Source organism: Chiloscyllium punctatum, chromosome 34, assembly GCF_047496795.1.
Source record: "Chiloscyllium punctatum isolate Juve2018m chromosome 34, sChiPun1.3, whole genome shotgun sequence".
Classification (NCBI taxonomy): domain Eukaryota; kingdom Metazoa; phylum Chordata; class Chondrichthyes; order Orectolobiformes; family Hemiscylliidae; genus Chiloscyllium; species Chiloscyllium punctatum.
The window spans coordinates 44,558,610-44,580,177 of record NC_092772.1 but is presented as its reverse complement, the minus strand read 5'-3'; the positions used below and the strand labels follow the sequence as shown (position 1 = coordinate 44,580,177).

At 42.9% G+C, this 21,568-nt stretch overlaps 1 protein-coding gene across 1 annotated transcript in view; it reads right to left on the bottom strand.

Moving 5' to 3' along the window:
* Positions 1 to 1,295: 1,295 nt before the first annotated feature.
* Positions 1,296 to 21,568, bottom strand: part of LOC140458805 (scavenger receptor cysteine-rich domain-containing protein DMBT1-like) — a 29,037-nt gene continuing 8,764 nt past the window's right edge. The window contains exons 7-12 of the mRNA XM_072553455.1: positions 20,308 to 20,622; positions 14,707 to 15,021; positions 12,881 to 13,195; positions 12,091 to 12,375; positions 10,432 to 10,701; positions 1,296 to 2,603 (exon numbers count right to left, since the gene is read on the bottom strand). Of these exons, the coding sequence (XP_072409556.1) occupies positions 2,602 to 2,603; positions 10,432 to 10,701; positions 12,091 to 12,375; positions 12,881 to 13,195; positions 14,707 to 15,021; positions 20,308 to 20,622 (1,502 nt within the window). The 3' untranslated portion in view covers positions 1,296 to 2,601. The remainder of the gene's footprint in view (positions 2,604 to 10,431; positions 10,702 to 12,090; positions 12,376 to 12,880; positions 13,196 to 14,706; positions 15,022 to 20,307; positions 20,623 to 21,568) is intronic.

The window sequence follows — 21,568 nt, the reverse complement described above, 5'->3', positions numbered from 1 at the left end:
TGAATGCTTATAAAGATGTACTTATTTGTATTTGTGTGTATACTTGATTTTTTTCTTTGTGATTTTATTTTGTTTGGAGGTGTACTTAATGCTTTTCTGTGCTTGTGTGTGCCTGTATGTCTGCTTGTGGTTTTATTAGATTAGATTACTTAGTGTGGAAACAGGCACTTTGACCCAACAAGTCCACACCGACCCTCCGAAGCGCAACCCACCCAGACCCATTCCCCTACATTTACCCCTTCACCTAACACTATGGGAAATTTAGCATGGCCAATTCACCTAAACTGCACATTTTTGCATTGTGGGAGGATACCAGAGCACCCGGAGGAAACCCACGCAGGCACAGGGAGAATATGTAAATTCCACACAGACAGTTGCCTGAGGCAGGAATTGAACCTGGGTCTCTAGTGCTGTGAGGCAGCAGTACTAACCACTGTGCCACCGTGCCGCCCAACAGGTTTATTTGGAAGCACTAGCTTTCGGAGCGCTGCACCTTCATCGCAACCACCTGATGAAGGAGCGGCGCTCCAAAAGCTAGTGCTTCCAAATAAACCTGTTGGACTATAACCTGGTGTTGTGATTTTTAACTTTGTCTACTTTCAAGGAACGATGCACCCAGGTCTCTTTTATTGGCAACACTCTTCATGGCCCTACCATTAAATGTATAAGTCCTGCTTTGGTTTGCCTTACCAAAATGCAGCACCTCACACCACTGTGCGTATGCACACATTATGGTCATAGTGTGGTGGTGTCTCTACCTCTGAGCCAGGAGTCCAAGTATAAATCCCAGTTACTCCACAGAAAACTGCAATATTCATTGAATATAACGAGATACAACACACATTTTTAATCAAATTATTCTGTTTAATTCATTTGTGATAGAAGGTTGCTTTTTGGACTGGAGGTCTGTGACCAGCAGTGTGCCACATGAATTGGCGCTGAGTCCACTGCTTTTTGTCATTTATATAAACGATTTGGTTGTGAATATAGGTGGCATGGTTAGTAAGTTTGCAGGTAACACCAAAATAGATGATGTTATGGACAATGAAGATTATCTCAGAACACAATGGCACTTTGACCAGATGGGCCATTAGGCTAGGAGTGGCAGATGGAGTTGAATTTAGATAAATGTGAGATGCATAGCTCCTTGAAAGTAGACAAAGTTAAAAATCTCACAACACCAGGTTATAGTCCAACAGGTTTATTTGGAAGCACTAGCTTTTGGAGCGCCGCTCCTTCATCAGGTGGTTGTGATGAAGGTGCTTCCAAATAAACCTGTTGGACTATAACCTGGTTTTGTGTGATTTTTAATTTTGTCCACCCCAGTCCAACACCAGCACCTTGAAGTCCTTGAAATTGGCAACAGTTTAAGGTTAGAGGATAAAGAATATGAGGGAACAAGAGGGGTAACTATTTTACAGAAAGGGTGGTACGCATATGGAATGAGCTGCCAGACGAAGTGGCTGAGGCAGGTACATTTAACAACATTTAAAAGGCATTTGGATAAGTACATAGATAGGAAAGGTTTAGAGGGGAAATGGGATGAGCATTGATGGACACTTTAGTCGGCATGGACCTGTCTCTGTGCTGTAGGGCTCTGACTCTGTTGCATGTAGACTGGATTGTGAAGAAGACATTTAGCACACTTGCCTTCATTTGTCAAACATTGATTACAGTAGTTGGGACGTCATGTTGTAGCTATACAGGACACTTTTACACACAATTCAGGACTGGAGAATATGAGTTATAGGGAAAGGCTGAATAGCCTGGGGCTTTTTTTCCTGGAGCGTTGGAAGTTGAGGGGTGACCTTACAGAGCCATAAAATTGAGGTGCATGGTTAGGGTGAATAGCCAAGGTCTTTTTCTGGGGTGGAGGAGGTCAAAGCTAGAGAGCATAGGTTTAAGATGAGAGAGGAAAGGGTTAAAAAGAACCCAAGGAATACATTTCAAATGCAGAGTATGATGCATGTATGGAATGAGCTGCCAGAGGAAATGGTGAAGACTCCAAGATGATGAAATCGAATACAAGATTATGAGGGGCATGGATAGAGTGGATAGGAGGCAGTTATTCCCCTTAATCGAAGGGTTAATAACAAGGGGGTGCATTATTTTAAAGTGAAAGGCAGAAGGTTTCGAGGGGGATTTGAGCATTATTTCCCTCAGTGTGGTGGGGGTCTGGAATGGATAGTCTGGGAGGATAATTGAGGCAGGAAACCTCCCAACATTTAAGAAGTGCTTGGATGAGCACTTGAAGTGTTATAATATTCAAGGGTATGGGAGTGTAGTGTGGGAAAGTAATGTCAGTGCAGATTTAATGGGCCAAAGACAATTTTCTGCCCTGTAAGAACACTATGATTCTAATTTTGTATTCTCTCCAAAGCATCAGAGTTCATGCATTCAATGTGTTGTCAAAAATTTGCAAAATTCTCGGAGTGAAAAGTAGATTATGACAAGGGCAGTGTTTCCCTCTATGAACCAACAACGTACAACCAGTCTTCAATCTTCAGTTGCACAGTGTGTCAGCTCTGAACACTATGGATTGATTGTGGCTGCAATATTTTGCATCTTGGGCTCGGAAGTATATTCTCTGGATGTAGCATGTCCTTTAAATAGAGAAAAAAAAATTGTCTCCATTAACATAGGTGCTACTGAACACACCCAACCTCATCACTAATCTAATGCCGTTTCACTCATTTACACCCAAATATTACCAAATAGAGATGCATTGGTGCCCATTGGAATAATTTGTATTCTCGGATGATACCTCCCTCTCAGTCCTATCTTGTGTTTCTTCAGACTGTAACCACCCTCCCCCGGCCACTGAACTCCCCCAGTCAATGGAAACATCCTTCCTGTGGTCAGCCTGTCTTGTCCTCTTAGTAATTAGTAATTAATGAAAATTCATAATGAGAATAATGTAAACAATGATTTTTTTTCTTCTGACTCACTGTATTGCCATAAGCAAGAGTGGGAAACTAACATCAAACAGATGCCTTACCTTTGAGTTCAACAATAGGCGATAGGGATTCAGTGATCAATTACTGGGCAAAGGCTAAAGAGGTTAGAACTCTACTCACTGAAATATAGAAGAATATAGGGGCTTCACAGGCTCAAGGCTAAAAGTATGTTTCCCTGTGATGGGAGAGTCTAGGACCAGAGGGCACAATCTTCAACAAAAGGATGCCAATTTAAGACTGATGAGGAAGAATTTCTTCTCTCGGAGGGTTAAGAGTCTTTGGAACCCCTTGCCTGTCTGTGGTGGGGCGGGATGTGTATATTTACGGCCTAGACAGATAGATTCTTGATCAATCAGGGAATCAAAGGAAAGCCATGATCTCTATGAATTGGGGCATGAGGGGCTAAATGGCCTACTCCTTTTCCGATTCCTCATGGTGCTATTTGTTGTCTTAACCTGAATTTATCAGGCCGAAGGGGCAGTCTTTTGAATGCTGTTCAAATTTTTAAAAACTATAGCCATAGAAAATTCAGTCTCACAATATTAAACAATAATGTATCCTCCTCCAACCTCTTTCCTTCCCATTTCTCAATTTCATCACTATTGCAGCTGCTACAACAGCAATGAACAGTGCTATTCCCGTCACCCAAGGATAGTGAGTCAGCTTTTAAGTCCAGTGGTTTTCTGTGAAATTAAAAGCAATTGAATCAAATTGTGTGTTTGCAAAATAGAGAACAATAGATGCTGGAAATATGAAGTAGAAACATAAATGGCTGGAGAGACTCAGCAAGTCTAGCAACATCTAGTAGAGAGAGTGGGGAACAGAGTTAACATTGCAAGCTATAAACACAGAAAGAGCTGGTGGATTTCAGCAGGTCTGGCAGCATTTGTTGCGGGAGAGAGAGAGAGGATGTTGCAGGTTATCAGGCTCTGAAATGATTGAACTCAATATTAAGTCCTGAAGGTTGCATGGCTCCCAAGGGGAGATGAGATGCTGATCTTTCAGCTTGTGCTGAGCCTTGTGATAAGGCCCTGAGACACAAATGTTGGGTGGGGGAGCACAGTGTTATGTTTAAGGAGCAGGCAACTTGCAGCTTGGGGTCATTTATACAGGTGGAACCTTGGCATCCCGCAAAGGGTGGTATCCCAACTGCCTTTGAGCATCTGATTTATCAACAGCTGCTTTATTATCCATTGTTCAATTCCAAAGCACAACAGGCTTTGCATGAAACACCAGCCATAGATTTTAAGAAATGCCTTCATGATAACTAAATGGAAATCATAATAAGTAGAGTGTAGCATCATGAATTTTACTAGAAGCAGGCTGTCTGAAGATGATGCAAACAGTTTTTATTGGGTGTAGGGATCTGTAAGAGGGCGGCATGGTGGCTCAGTAGTTAGTACAGTGTTCCCTCAATGCCAGGTTCAGTTTCAGTCTAGCGTGACTGTGTGTGTTTGCACGTTCTCCCCATGTCTGCAGGGATTTCTGCTAAGTGTTCCAGTTTTCTCCTACAGTCTGAAGACTTGCAGGTTAGGTGGATTGACAATGGTAAACTTCCCTATAGTATCCAGGGATATATAAACTAGGTTGGATAGGCATCGGAAATGAGGGGATATGGGGATGGGGTCTGTGTGGGATATTTTTCAGAGGGTGAGTGCAGACTCAATAGCCTGAAAGGCCTCTTTCTGACTGTCAGGATTCTATGGATCTATAAAATCCCCACACATCAAAATGTTTTCTCTTGTATATAAAATCATGAGAAATAGGAATAAGTGTAGGCCAGTCACTTATTCTTCACATCCACCTTCCTGCTTTTTCCCTTGATTCCCTGACTGATCAAGAATCTAGCTATCTCACCCTTCAATATAGACAAGGACTCTACACACACACACCTCTGCGACAAGGAGTTCCAAAGATTCTCAACCCTCTGAGAGAAAAATTTCCTCCTCATCTCTGTCTTTAATTGGTGTCTCTTTGTACTGAGATTGTGCCCTCCGGTCCTGGACTTTCCAATGAGTGGAAAAATCCTCTCCGCATTGACCCTGTCATACCCCTATATGTATAAATGAGATCACCTTCATTCTTCTGAACTATGGGGAGTAGAGTCCCAACCTTTTTAAATTTTGCTCATGTGATAGTCCCTCCATGCCAAGACACTTAAATAGGATGGTTAAGAAGGCATATGGGACAATTGTCTTTATCTGTAGTGGTTTGGATGAGAAGAGCTGAGAGCTGATAGTGGAACTATACAGGACTCTGGTGAGGCCAAGTGTGCAGTTTTGGTGTCCGCACTACAGGAAGGAGGTGATTGTATTGGAGGGGGTTGCAGAGAAGATTCACCAGGATATTGCCTGGGATGGAGCATTTCAGCGATGTAGACAGGCTGGATAAGCTCAGCTTGTTTCCTTTGGAGCAGAGTGAGGATCTAATAGATGTGCACAGGGATCTGAGGGGCATAGACAAGAAGAATATTTTATCTTGAAGGAGGGATCAATAACCAGGAGTGGGGAGCAGAAATTTAATGCAAAGACGAGTAGGTTTATACGGTATTTGAGTAATAAGATTTCATCCAGAGGGTGGAGGGGAATCTGGAACTCCCTGCCTATAAGGATGGTACATTCAGAAACCTTCATCACATTGAAGAAGGATTTAGATATGTACTTACGATGCCAAAGCTATGATGTCAAATGCTGGGCAAATGGGATTGGAATTCATGGATTTGTTTTGACCAGGATGAACATGATTGGCCTTTTATTCTCAGTGGTGACTGTAAACCTCTCTGAATCTACTGTCTCGTCAGTGACCATACTTTCAAATGGAGCAGCTCGTCCAGAGAATGGAAGTAGAAAGAGCAGGGAGGGGGGGGAGTTCAGAGAGGCAGAGATAGCATTCTGAATATAGGTAGTTCTTCGATAACACGATGGTTGCATTCTTGTGCAGCTACGTGTAATAGAAAAATGACACTTCAGAAACAGTGCTGAAGTGTTGGTGACATAATTGTGTTACAGCCAACATGCATTTTAAAAGTTCACGCTTTATAAACAGTGTCCCCAATTCCCCAATTCATCCATTGAGTTATAACAAATTTGTGGTAACGAAATGCAGAATGACCTGTACTGGTCAAATGAACTTGATTTGAATAAGGCAGGCTGCTGTATCTGAGACCTTTATGCAGGATAAGTCAAGGTTTGCAAAGAATCTTCGAGAATTAGGTGAATACAATCTTAACTGATTCAGTCTCTCTTCATACACAGAATGGCAACAGTATGGAAATAGGCAAAAGTGAGGACTGCAGATGCTGGAAACCAGAGATTAGATCATGGTGGTGCTGGAAAAGAACAGCAGGTCAGGCAGCATCCGAGGAGCAGAAAAATCGATGTTTCGGGCAAAAGCCCTTCATCAGGAATAGAGGCAGGAAGCCTCCAGGGTGGACAGATAAATTGGGGGGAAACTGGAGCGCTCAGAGGAAACCCATAAAGCATGAAGAAAACTTGAAAACTCCACACAGACAGTCACCTGAGTATTGAGTTGAACCTGGGTCCCTGGCACTGTGGTGGCTCATTGGTTAGCACTACTGCCTTTCAGCGCCGGGGACCCGGGTTTGATTCCAGCTTCAGGCAACTATCTGTGTGGACTTTACACATTCTTCCCGTGTCTGTGTGGGTTTCCTCCAGGTGCTCCGGTTTACTCCCACAATCCAGAGATGTGCCGGTTAAGTGAATTGGTTATGCTAAATTGCCCATAGTGTTCAGCGATGTTTAGTTTAGGTGCATTATTCAGGGGTAAGTGTACAGTAAAAGGGTAGGGGAATGGGTCTGGGTGGGTTACTCTTTGAAGTGTTGGTGTGGACTTGTTGGACCAAATGGCCTTTTTTTCACTCCGTTGGGGTTCTATGATCTACGATCAACTGTGCCAACAAGCATGGGTCCCTCCATCCCAGGAATCAGTCTGGCGAGCCTTCGCTGCACTGTCCTCATAGCCAGAACATCCTTCCTCAGATAAGGAGACCAAAACTGCGTGCACAATATTCCAGGTGTGGCCTCACCCTGTACAATTGCAGCAAGACTTCCTGGACTTGAATCCTCTCGCTATGAAGGACAACATATCATTTGCCTTCTTCACCACCTGCTGCATCTGCAATGCTTACTTTCAGTCACTGCTTTACTTTTTAAAAATTCATTCGCAGGATGATGGTGCAGCTGGCTATTACCCATCCCAGTTTGCTGTTAAGAATTAATCAAATTGCAATGGGTCTGGAATCATGTGTAGATCTGACCAGGTAAGGATGGCAGTCTCCTTCCCTCAAGGACATTAATGAACCCAAAGGTACGAGGAACAGTCCTATCTTGCTGTTCCCTTTCCAAATCTATCACCATTCAGATAATAATCTACCTTCCTGTTTTTGTTTCCAAAGTGGGCAACCTCACACTAACCAGTATTAAACTGCATCTGCTGTGCATTTGCCCATTCATTCGTCTTGTCCAAATCACACTGAAACGTCTCTGCATCCTCCTTTACAGCAACAAAGTTTCTGTGTGACTAAGACTACATTCCGGTTAGATGTGATAAGAACTTTTGGTGTCTGCAAAGCATTACCATCATATTGTCTTGATTTCCAAATCAGACCAATTCTCCATTCACTCTCTCCCAGATTATGACAATTATCTCCTTAAAAGAAAATATTCTGTGCACTTTTCATTCTCCTACTGTTTCATCTAAGGGTCACATTGCCCTCAAGATTTAAATCTGTTACTTTCCCCATAGCACACCCTCCTCTCCCTTGAGTTTAGGATGTGGTTGTCTCTGACTGGGCCAGCATTTATTATCATCATTGCCCAGGAGGCAGTTAAGAGTCAACCATATCGCTGTGGGGTCATGTGTAGGCCAGACCAGGGAAGATGGCAGGTTTCCCTCCTTAATGGTCATTACTGAACCAGATGTGGTTTTCCAACAATGGTCATCATTATACTCTAATTCCAGGGTTTTATTGAGTTCAAAGTCATCCATCTACTGTTCAGCGATTTGAACCCTGGAGCCCTGAATGTTAATTTAGGTCTCTGGATTAATAGTCCAATGGTAATACCAGTAGGCCATCATCTGGTTTTTCAGATTGCTCCTTTCTTTGGAGTCTTGGAGGTCTGGGAAATGTTGAAATCATGATTCATTCCCTTTTTCTTTGAGCAGCTGACCTATACTCACCCTTGTGCATCTAACATCTGACTCCCTCAAGCTACTGACATTGATAATCTTTGAGTTGCTGGTTCTTCTCCAAACTCCCAGATGTGAACTGTGATTGGACATCTTTTCAGTCACTCATGCTGTTTCTGCTACTTTCATCATTAATTTGAGTCCTTTAAGGAGGTGGTGAAGAAGGCATTTGACACAGTTGCCTTCATCAATCAGAGCAGTTGAGTACAGGAGTTGTGACGTTATTGACATTGGTAAGGCCACATTTGCAGTACCATGAACAATTCTGGTCGTCCTGCTAAAGGAAGGATGTTATTCAACTGGAAAGGCTGCAAATAAGGTGAATCCGAGTGAGAATGGAAGGTTTGAGTTATAAGGAGAAGCTGGATAGTCTGGGACTTTGCTCCCTTCAGCATAAGAGGCTGAGGGGTGACCTTAACTAGAGGACATAGGTATAAGGTGAGAGGAGACCTGAGGGCAGCCTTTTTCATACAGGGTGGTGTGTATATTGTGTATATGGAATACATTGCCAGAGGGTAAAAATGGTTACAATTGCAACGTTTAAAAGACATTTGGACAGATACATGAATAAGAAAGGCTTAAAGGATACAGGCCAAACACAGGCAAATGGGACTAGTTCAGTTTAGTTGGTACCTGGTTGGTATGGACAGGTTGGGCTGTGAGGTGTTTTAGTGTATCACTCTATACCAAACTGTATACAATGGTCAGGTATTTGTACTATGATCACTATTACGCAGTCCCACACTTTTACTCTACACAGTGCATGGAAAGATGCATTCATTGTAACGACAGATCTAAATATCCCCTCCATCAGTTTGAAGGTATATAAATTGAAAAAGAACTCATTCCTGCAAACATGCTAAATCTGTGAAAGCTAGAATGGTGTTGGACATTTATGATGGAGGTGTTGAGTTAGCACAACATAAATCTTCACCTCATTGTTGAAGTGAAATGCTGCTAAACTTCAAAGGGAGAGCTGTTGTGATGCTATGAGCTTGCTGCTCTGTCCTATTCCTGTGAGCGACCAAACAATCCATTAGAATTGTTGTTTGTTCAGGTCACTGAGAAAGATTTCACCTTTAAATGCTGCTCTTCTCCCTGAAATGTCAGTTGAGGGTATTGTGTGCCATCCTGGAATCTACATTCGTGGAGGGATGTGATAGCACTGGGAAAGGATACACAGAAAGATTAACCATAATGTTGCCTTGGGGTTTGAGAGTTTCAGTGATGGAGAGAAATTGGACAGACTGGGGATGTTTTCTTTTTAGAGCAGACGAGGTTGATAAAGGGGGACAGGATATAAATGTATAAAATGATGATGAGTATAAATAGGGCAGACCAGAAGAAATGTTTCCTCTTTGATAGAGGGATCAGTGTCAAAGGAAGAGGCATAATGGATTGTTTGTAAGAGGCTGGAGGTTTAGAGGTGGATGTGAGGGAAACCATTTTCACCCAAAAAATGGTGGGGAATCTGGAACTCAATGCCTGCTGGGGTGGGAGAAGCAGAAACCCTCACCACATTGAAGAAGAATACGGTCTCGGTACTGAGGACATGGTGATTAGAATAGATGGACGTTTTCATCGGTGTGGAGTTGATGGGCCAAAGTGTATTTTGCTGTAATACACTGTGAACCTATAACAAAATCAGATGGCCATTCAGTTCTATAGCTGGGTCTTACCTGTGTAACAGATCACACCTGCGTCCTCACCATGACTGCAGTTGTGGATTCCCCAACCGGGAAAGGAGCAATACCGGAGATGGGACTCTGTCCCCTTGCAGGAAACATCATCCATCTAAATGCTGCTGGTACCTCATCCGAGCGCTACCATGCACTGATGGGGTTGGGGATGTGGTGGGGGTGACCACACTGCAGGTCCTTTTAAAGAAGAGTGGCATCTGACCGGTGGCGGATTACTACAGTCAAAGTTTGAGAAGGCTGAATCCTCACTTTGACCTAAGTAAAACCACGGATTGGGTGCCCCTGTACATTGCAAACCAGCTATCCAGCCAACTTTGCTAACCCATCTCGGTCAAAAGCAGAACATCGAGACTTTGCCAGCTGATATATTGTAGACATGTGGGGAGAGTTATTCAGATAGCAGGTAGTAGGAAAGGCAAACATACTGTTACTGTTCCATCTTTCACAGGAAAGCTACTCTCATGTTGGAAATACATTGTAAGTATCTACCTTACACAGTTAGGCAAGGTCTGGGAAATGGTTTCCGAATATTAACATCTAACAGAGCCACTGGAAGCCTTACTCACATGCGACAATTACTGGGCGACTTTGAAATGATGGTACCCAACGATCTGAAACTTGGATCTTGTAGGAACATGTGTACTGGCCCTGGTTGCTGACAGTAATGTTTGGAATGGTGTACGTGAAAGACTGCTGGCTAATGGTGCTATTGATGATGTGAATCGTGTCCTTTAGCAACTGAAAGCGGCCAGTGGGGACACCGTCTGGAACTGTGCAGCTGATGTTGACTGATTTGCTGTTAGCTGTCATGGAGATGTTCGGCTGGGCTGCAGGATCTGACGAATAAAACATTTAATCTCATTTTAATATTTAACATTGGAGCAAGTATAGGCCATTCAGCCCTTCAAGTTTACTTCGCTAATTCAATAAAATTATGGGTCATCATTTAACTCCGTCTACTGCTCCCTGCTTTCTCACTGTAATCTCTAAAACATCTATTCTACTCCAACTGGAATGGCTTTCAATATTTTGGCCTTGACCGCTTTCTGTGGCAGAGAATCCCATAAACTCCCCACTCTGAGTGAAGACATGAGTCCTTTTCTCAATTCCACTCTGTCTTCTTTAGACTTTGGGTCTGGACTCCGCCAGTGATCGGGAAACATCCTTCCTGTGGTTTATCCTTATCTAGTTGTTTTAGAATTTTGTAAGTTTCCATGAGATTCCTCATCGTTCTTCTAAACTCCATGATCATAGTCCTAACCAATCCAGTCTCTCCTGATACATCAGTCCTGCCATCCCAGCAAACAATCTGGTAAAACTTTGTTCTGGCTGCAGAGATTGTTTAACACCCTTCTGCAGATAAGGAGATCCAAAGTGCACACACAAGTCCAGGTGTGGTATCAAGCTATCCCGTCCTGGTTCTGAATCCTCTTGCTATGAAGAACAATATCCCATTTGCTTTCTTCATTGCCTGCTGCACTGGCAACGATTACTATTTGCGATTGGTATAGGAGGAACACCCAGGTTCATTATTACCTCCCTGCTTTCCCCATCTATCACCACTTGGATAATAATCCACCTTCCTGTCACTTTACACCGCACTGGATAACCTCTCGCTTATCCGCATTAAACTGCATCTGCCGTACATTTGCCACTTACATTCAGCGTGACTTGGACAAACTGAGTATCAGTGTGATGGCATCTTTCTGTAATGTGACTACATGACCCAGCAATAAGGTGTTTGAACAAAAGCTAGTAAATCTTATAACAGGACTAGACAGGGTAAACCTAGTAATGGTGTTCCGGATGGAGGGGCAGTCAAGAACCAAGGGGTCACGATCTCAGAAAACATGGAAACCATAAAGCAAAAGAAGTAAATGTTTCATTTTCTGAACAATGTGTGCTTAAATAAAGCACAGCTGAAAATGAATTCCAGTCCTACCTTGGAGATCCCGCCCCAGAATAGGTCTGAAAAACATTGGAACAGTTTAAGAATTGGAAATTTGACAAAATTGACACAGTTTGAGAAGTGTGGTGCTGGAGAAATACAGCTGGTCAGGCAGCATCTTAATTCCTGATGAAGAGCTCCTGCTCAAAACCGTTGACTGTCTGGCTCCTGAGATGCTGCCTGACCAGCTGTGCTTTTCCAACACCACACTTTTCAACTCTGATCTCCAGCATCTACAGTCCTCACTTTCTCCAAAACTGACACAAGACTCACTCACTTGTAACAACAATTTCAACAGGTTGACTCAGAGAGCTGGGTGACCATTGCTTTGCCACTTCAATCCGATAGGAACATTGGTAGCTCCCTTGGTCACTGGTGGAGACATTTTCAATGACATATGTCAGGGCTCCTTGTCCAATGGTGACAGAATTCGAGTCCTTCAGCAACTCCAGATGTCCAGTCAAGTTGCTCTGTGGAACTGTGCAATTAATAGTGAGTGAATCTCCAGCCACGTAGAGTGTGAATGAAGGGCTGACCGAGATTGTTGGCTCCATTGAAGAATCTAAAAAGAATAAAATCAGCAAGGTAGATTTCAGAAATCTGCAATTGTATTCTGTGTGATTAATGTGTGGGTTGTTCTTGTTATTGCCAACTATAAAGGGTAGCGTCTCAATTGTGTGATTGGAGACCCGTTTGCCATTTTTTTAAAATGTCTCCGTATTTCAAGTCTACTGAAATATTAGGAATGTAGAATGACAGAAATTAGGAGCAGGAGTAGACCATTTGGCCTTTTTAGAATGCTCCAACATTCATAATGATCAAGCTGATCATTTAGCTTAATCTCTTTGCTCTTATGTGCCTTTATTCCCTTGCTGTTTCTTTAGCTGCACCCAAATTAGTACTACATAATTCGAGATTAAATAGCGTCCAATCTCTCTCTCTCTCTATCTCTCTCTCTCTCTGCCTCTCTGCCTCTCTCTCTCTCTCTTTCAATGCGACTGCTGATCCTATATAGGAACCTGAGTTTTAAAGAAGATATCCGTTCAGTTGTACAGGTGGGCTCTTACCTGGGTAACAGATTACACCTGCATCTTCACCGTGACCACAGTTGTGGCTTCCCCAACCAGGGAAGGAGCAAGACCGGAGATGGGACTCTGTCCCCTTGCAGGAAACATCATCCATCCAAATCTTGCCGGCACCTGGTCCAAACCGAGCACTACCATGCACTGATAGGGCGGGTCCACATTGCAGCTCCTTGCAAAGAACAGTGGCATCGGTCAAATCCCAGCCATCATCGCAAACCGTGCCCCAACTACCACTGTGAAAGATTTCAACTCTTCCAGAGCAATGATCGTCTGAATTGACCAATCTCAAACCTGATCCTGAGAGAAGAGTGGATCCATTACTTCTACTGAGAATGAGAATGGAACTTTCCAAATCATTCCCTTTTAATTGCCCGTTGTTGTTTCATGATTCTGAGATTGACATACGTATGTTTTATATAGATTTAGCAAACAGAACACCATTGACTGGTTGTACTTTCCATCATTAATCATTACTCACTCATTGGTAAGTTTGTCAATGTGTGCACACTTTATTTTGTTAACTGTAAGTTTTAATGATGCCCAGGTAAAACTTAAGGGCAACACAATCCCAGTTTCTGCTCTTCATTTAGAGAGCGCGAATGATTGATGAGGTGAGAAAGTGGAATCTTTTCTTTGATCTCGGCCTGTGTGAATGAAGTGAACGTACACTGGGTGTGTGTGGAAAACCACCATCCAGCCAACCTTGCAAACTGACCCCAGTCAGGATGACAAGACTGAGCCTTTGTTTTATTTTATGCTTCATTTGTATTTTCAGACTAAAGTTCCCTTTACTGTTTGAATCTTGAATTAATCTGACAGATACAGAATAAAGCTTTCTACACTCTCCCAATCAAACACTCCCACGCCAGGACAGCACAGGGTTAGATACAGTACAAAGCTCCCTCTTAACTGTCCTCATCAAACATACTCAGGACAGGAACAACATGGGTTTAGATGTGGAGTAAAGAACCTCTCCACTTTTACCTTGTAAATAAAGCTGTTATGTCACGGTGACACAGTGGTTAGCACTGCTGCCTCACAGCACTAGAGACCCGGGTTCAATTCCCGCCTCAGGCAACAGTCTGTGTGGAGTTTGCACATTCTCCCTGTATCTGCATGGGTTTCGTCTGGGTGCTCTGGTTTCCTCCCACAGTCCAAAAATGTGCAGGTTAGGTGAATTGGCAATGCCAAATTGCCCATTGTGTTAGGTGAAGGGGTAAATGTAGGGGAATGGGTCTGGGTGGGTTGCTCTTTGGAGGGTTGGTGTGGACTTGTTGGGCCAAAGGGCCTGTTTCCACACTAAGTGATCTAGTCACAGTGGCCCATCAAACACTCTGAAGGCATGCACAAATTGCGGTTTGATTCAGAGTAATGCTACCTCTTTTTATATCCTAAAATTAAGGACTCCTGTCCCTTTAAACTGACCCTTATTAAACCCTCCCAGGACAGGAGCGGCATGTCATTAAAGTTACTTTTACACAACCCTCATCTACTATTCCCAGGATAGAGACAACTCCAGAAGATACTGTGTTATGCGTCCTTGACACTGACCCCATCAAACACTCCCAGGCCAGGGACTGAACAGGGGCAGGGGCAGGGACACCCCCCACCCCCCCATTAAAAACCCCCAGGGCTTGGGTAGATATGAAATAAAGATATTGTTATATTTTCCCCGTCAAATATTATTTCAGTTAACCGAACGCAAACCTCTTTCAATACTTTCCTGTATCTCGCTCAGTTTCTTTAACAGGATCAGAAATCAGAGTTATACAAAAGGTATTCATTCACTTGTATGGCTGAGCTCTTACCTGAGGAACAGATTACACCTGGATCCTCATTATGATCACAGTTGTGGATTCCCCAACCAGAGAAGGAGCAAGACCGGAGATGGGACTCTGTCCCCTTGCAGGAAACATCATCCATCCAAATCTTGCCTGTACCTGGTCCAAACTGAGCGCTACTGTGCACCGATAGGGCGGGTCCACATTGCAGTTCCTTGCAAAGAACAGTGGCATCGGTCAAATCCCAGCCATCATCGCAAATCGTGCCCCAACTTCCATTGTGAAAGATTTCCACTCTTCCAGAGCAACCATCGTCTGAACTGACCAATCTCACATCCGATCCTGAGAGAACAGAGTGGATCCATTACTTCTCCTGAGAATGAGAATGGAACTTTCAAAATCATTCCCTTTTGATTGCCCATTGTTGTTTCGTGTTTCTGTGATTGACACACATGCATTTTATATAGATGTAGAGACACATTCCATCATTAATTATTGCTCACTCATTGGCAAGTTTGTCAGTGTGTGCACATTTTATTTTGTTAACTGTAATTATAATGATGCACAGTTAAAACCTAATGGCAACATAATCCCAGTTTCTGCTCTTTTATTAGAGAATGTGAACGATTGATGAGGTGAGAAAGTGGCATCTTTTCTTTGATCTCAGCCTGTGTGAATGAAGTGAACCCATGCTGGGTGTGTGTCTGTGGATTGGAAAAGCACCATCCAGCCAACCTTGCTAATGTACCCCAGTCTGGAAGAGAACACTGAGCCTTGCTTTATGCTTTATTTAGACCATAAGACACAGGAGTAGATTTGGCGCATCAAGTCCATTCCACCATTTGGTCATGGCTGATGGGCATTTCAACACTCCATTTAGTCGTACTCTCCACGTAGCCCTTAATCATTTGCGAGATGAAGAATTTGTCAATCTCTGCCTTGAAGACATTTAACTTCCCGGCCTCCACTGCACTCCGCGGCAATGAATTTCACAGGCCCACCACTCTGGCTGAAGAAAGGTCTCCTTATTTCCATTCTAAATTGGCCCCCTCTAATTCTAAGGCAGTGCCCACTGATCCTAGTCTCCCCACCTAATGGAAACAACTTCCCAGCATTCACCCTTTCTAAATCGTGCATTATCTTGTAAATTTCTATTAGATCTCCCCTCAACCTTGTAAACTCTCATGAATACGATCCCAGGATCCTGAGCTGTTCATCGTATATTAGGCCTACCATTCCAGGGATCATCCATATAAATCTCCACTGGACACTCTCTAGTCCCAATCTGTCCTTCTTGAGGTGTGGGGCCCAAAATTGAACACAGTATTCTAAATGGGGCCTAACTAGGGCATTATAAAGTCTCAGAAATGCATTGCTGCTTTTATATTCCAACCCTCTTGAGATAAATAACAACATTACATTTGCTTTCTTAATCACAGACTCAATCTGCAAGTTAACCATTAAAGAATCCTGGACTCTCACTCTCTTTCTACTTTAAATTTATGAATTTTCTCACCATTTAGAAAGTAGTCCATGCAAGTATTCTTTTTCCCAAAATGCAAGACCTCACATTTGCTCATGTTGAATTTCACCAGACATTTTACTGGACAACTCTCCTAAATTGTCTAAATCTTTCTGCAGCCTCCTCACCTCCTCAGTACTATCTGCCTGTCCACCTAATGTCGTATCATTGATGTACTTCGACAGAATGCCTCCAGTCCCTTCATCCAGATCATTAATATATAAAGTGAACACTACGGCCCCAACAATAAACCCTGTGGGACACCACTTGCAACCAGCTGCCATTCTGAAAAAGAACCTTTTACCCTAACTCTTTGCCTTCAATCAGACAGCCAATTCTCAATCCATGCCAGTAGCTCACCTCGAATACCATGGGCCCTCACTTTATTCGGCAACCTACTGTGAGGCAGCTTACCAAAGGCTTTTTGGAAGTCTAGATAGATAACATCCAGTGGGTTTCTTTGGTCTAACCTACCTGCTACCTTTTCAAAGAATTCTAACAGGTTTGTCAGGCACAACCTTCCCTTATTTAATGCATGCTGACTTGTTCTAATCCGACCCTGCACTTGCAAGAATTTAGAAATCTCATCCTTAACGATGGATTCTAGAATTTTACCAGCAACCGAGGTTAGGCTAATCTGCCTGTAATTTTTTGTCTTTTGTCTTGATCCTTACTTGAACAAGGGTGTTACAATAGTGTTTTTTTTTTCAATCATCTGGGACTTTCCCTGACTCCAGTGACTTTTGAAAGATCACAATCAACTTCTCCATTATTTCCTCAGCCACCTCCCTCAGAACCTGAGAATGTAGTCCATCGGGGCCAGGAGATTTATCAATTCTTCGACCTTTTAGCTTTTCTAGCACTTTCTCTTTTGTAACGGTTACCATACTCAAATCTGCCCCCCGACTCTCCTTAATTGTTGGGATATTACTCATGTCTTCCACTGTGAAGACTGACGCAAAGTACTTATTAAGTTCTTCAGCTATTTCCTTATCTCCCAGCACGAACCTTCCTGCATCAATTTGGAGCGACCCAATGTCTACTTTTGCCTCTTGTTTGTTTCCTATGTATTGAAAGAATCTTTTACTATAATTTCTAATATTACTGGCTAGCCGACCCTCAAATTTGATCCTCTCCTTTCTAATTTCTCTTTGTTATCCTCTGTTTTATTTTGTAGCCTTCCAAATCTTCTGATTTCCTAGTGCTCTTAGCCACTTTATAGGATCTCTCTTTTTTTCTTTGATACATTTCCTGACTTCCTTCCATGGCTGTCTAACTCCCCACCCACCCACCCTCTCCACCCCGTATAATCTTTCTTTTCTATGGGATGAACTCTGTACTGTGTCCTCTATTACATCCAGAAACTTCTGCCATCGTTGCTCTACTGTCTTACCCACTAGGCTCTGCTTCAAGTCGATTTTCGTCAGTTCCTCTCTCATGCCCCTGTAATGGTCTTTATTTAACTGTAACACCATTACATTTGATTTTGCCTTCTATCTTTCAAACTGCAGACCGAACTCGACCATATTATAGTGGCTGCCTCCTAAATGTTCCCTTACTTTAAGATCTTTTCTAAAGTCTGGCTCATTACATAGCACTAAGTTCAGAATAGCCTGCTCCCTTGTGGGCTCCATCACATGCTGTTCCAAAAAGCTATCCTGTAAGCATTCCATGAATTCCCTTTCTTTGAATCCACCAGCAACATTGAATCCACCAGTCTACCTGTGTATTGAAGTCCCCCATGATCACCATGACCTTGCCTTTCTGACATGCCGTATCTATTTCTTGGTACATCTTTCGCTCGTGATTCTGACCACTGTTAGGAGGTCTGTACATAACTCCCATTATGGTTTTTTTTGCCCTTGTGGTTCCTGAACTCCACCCACACAGACTCCATATCCTCTGACCCAATGTCATTCAGTGCCGTAGATTTAATTTCAATCTTAACTCAAGGCAGCCCCACCCCCTCTGCCCACCTCCCTGTCTTTTTGATGTTTAACTGCCCATCCTGAAGCCCCTTCAACCACGTCTCTGTGATGCCTACCATATCATAATCATTCGCATTGATTTGTGCTGTTAATTCATCTACTTTGTTACAAATACTACAAACATTCAGGTAAAGTACCCCAATGCTAATTTTCTTATCCTCATGATTTCCAGCATGACGAGTGATAGATCCTAAATTATCCTTCCTTTTTGCTTGTTTCCTAATCTGCCTTGAACTTAAACCCTGCACATGGTCACCTGCTGCTTATCTTTCTACTTCACTCCATACTCCCTGTTGCCTTCCATTTCCCTTCCCTTCCCCCCAACTCATAAGTTTAAAGTCCTAGTGACTATCCTATTTATCCTTTTCGCTAGAACACTGGCTCTAGATCGATTCAGGTGGAGACTGTCCCATCAGTACAGACTTCCCCCGTTCCTTGAAATGTAACCCCTCTTTCCCACTCCAATCTCTTAGCAACATGATGACTTCCCTAATTTTCTTATCCCTGTGCCAATTAGCACATGGCTCAGACAGTAATCGAGAGATTATGACGCTCAAGGACCTGTTCTTCAGTTTCCTTCTGAGTGTTTGATAATCCCCAAAAAAGTCCTCAGGTCCTCCCTCCTAGCCTTGCCATTGTTGTTAGTGCCAACATGGAGTACAACAACTGGATCTTCTCCCTCCCGCTCCAATATCCTTTCAAGATAGTAGGCGATAGCCTGCACTCTGTCCCTTTAATCATGGAATCCCCTATAATAACTACTTGTCTTTTTTGCTTTCCCTCCCCTTGAATGGCCTTCTGCACCATGGTGCCATGGTCAGCTGGGTCATCCTGTCCATAGCCCTTTCCCTCATGTGTACAGGGAGCAAGAATCTCATAACTGCTGGACAAGGTCAAGGACTGAGGCTCCTCCACTTCTGAACTCAGGATCCCCCTGCATGCCTCACATACAGTCACGCCCTGTTTGTCCCTGATCACTAAGTGAATTTGAATTACTTAATCTACTGGGTGTGACTGCCTCCTGAAACAAAGTGCCCAGGTACCTCTCCCCCTCCTGGATGTGTCGCAGTGTTTGAAGCTCAAATTCCAGATCATCAATTCTGATCCAGGACCTACACTTGCTGCAGATGTGGTCACTGCCATTCACAATGGGATCAGCCAGCTCCCACATCATACAGCTACAGCACTTCACCTGTCCATCCGTCTCTACTTCACTCATAAATTTGTACAAATTAATTAAATAAATATTTTCTAGTACTTCTCTATGGTCTTATTCAACTAATCAACTAACACTAAACCTTTAATCAATCACACTATACACAAAAAATATCAGTTGAAATGCCTTACCTTAGCAACACATGAGTGCTTTTTTTTGGTCAGAGGATTTGTATTTCTTTGTATTTTCAGACTAAAGCTCCCTTTACTGTTTGATTCTTGAAGTAATCTGACAGATACAGAGTAAAGCTCTTTCTGTACTGTCCCAGGCCAGGACAGTACTGGGTTAGATACAGTACAAAGTCCCATTACACTGTCCTCATCAAAACTCCCAGGACAGGGACAACATGGGTTTAGATGTGGAGTAAAGAACCTCTCAACTTTTAACTTAAAAATACAGCTGTCATGTCACAGTCCCCCATCAAACACTCTCTGAAGGCATGCACAACATGTGTTTAGATAAAGAGTAGTGCTACCTCTATTTTTATAAACTAAAAATAAGGATTTCTCTACTGTTTTAATTCAAATGTAATGTCCACTCTAAACTCAATAAACACTCACTCGACAGGCATTAAAGTTACCTTAACAAAACTCTCATCTACTATTCCCAGGATAGAGTCAACTCAAGCAAGATACAGCATTGTGCATCTTCTACACTGACCCCATCAAACACTCCCAGGACATGGACAGAACGTGGACAGTGACATCCCCATTAAAAACCCCTAGGACGTAGATAGATACAGAGTAAAGACGTCTTTACATAATCCCTGTAAACATTCTTTCAGTTAAGCAAAAGCAAACCGCTTTCAAAGCTTTCCTGTCACATCCCTCCGATTTCTGATCCTTTTAAGGAAATTGAGTTGGACAGAAAATATTCATTCATTTGTACAGCTGGTCTCTTACCTGGGTTACAGATTACACCTGCATCCTCACCATGACCACAGTTGTGGGTTCCCCAACCAGAGAAGGAGCAAGACCGGAGTTGGGACTCTGTCCCCTCGCAGGAAACATCATCCATCCAAATCTTGCCGGTACCTGGTCCAAACTGAGTGCTACCATGCACTGATAGGGCGGGTCCACATTGCAGCTCCTTGCAAAGAACAGTGGCATCTGTCAAATCCCAGCCATCATCACAAACCGTGCCCCAACTTCCATTGTGAAAGATTTCTACTCTTCCAGAGCAACCATCGTCTGAATTGACCAATCTCACACCCGATCCTAAGAGAACAGAGTGGATCCATTACTTCTACTGAGAATGAGAGCGGACCTTTCCAAATCATTCCCTTTCGATTGCCCGTTGTTGTTTCATGTTTCTGTGGTTGACACACATATGTTTTATATAGATGTACAGAACAGAACACCATTGACTAGTTGTACTTTGCATCATTAATCATTGCTCCTTATTGGCAAGTTTGTCAATGTGTGCACACTTTGTTTTGTTAACTGTAATTATAATGATGCACAGGTAAAACTTAAGGGCAACACTATCACAGTTTCTGTTCTTTTATTAGAGAGAGTGAATGATTGCTGATGTGAGAAAGTGGAATTTTTTACTTTGATCTCGGTCTGTGTGAATGAAGTGAATGTACACTGGGTGTGTGTCTGTGTGTCGGAAAACCACCATCCAGCCAACCTTGCAAACTGATCCCAGTCAGGACGACAGCATAGAGCTTTTGTTTTACTTCATACTTTATTTGTATTTTCAAATTAAAGCTCCCTTTACTGTTTGCATCTTGAAGTAATCTGACTGATACAGTGTGAAGCTCTTTCTATATTGTCCCCATCAAACATTGCCAGGCCATGAGAGCATGGGATTAGATACAGTGTAAAGCTCATTCCACCCTATCCCCATGAAAGCCTCCCAGGCCAGTAAACATGGGGTTAGATACAGTGCAATATTTTCTTTACACTGTCCTCATCAAACAGTCCCAGGACAGGGACAATGTGGGTTTAGATGTGGAGTAAAGAACCTCTCCACTTTTAACTTAAAAGAAAAGCTGGCATGTCACAATCCCCCATCAAACACTGTGACGACGTACACAACATGTGGTTAAATACAGAGTAATGCTACCTCTATTTTTATAAACCAAAATTAAGTACTCTGTACTGTTCTAATTAAAATGTAAAGCTCTCACTAAATTGTCTCTCATTAAACTGCCCCAGG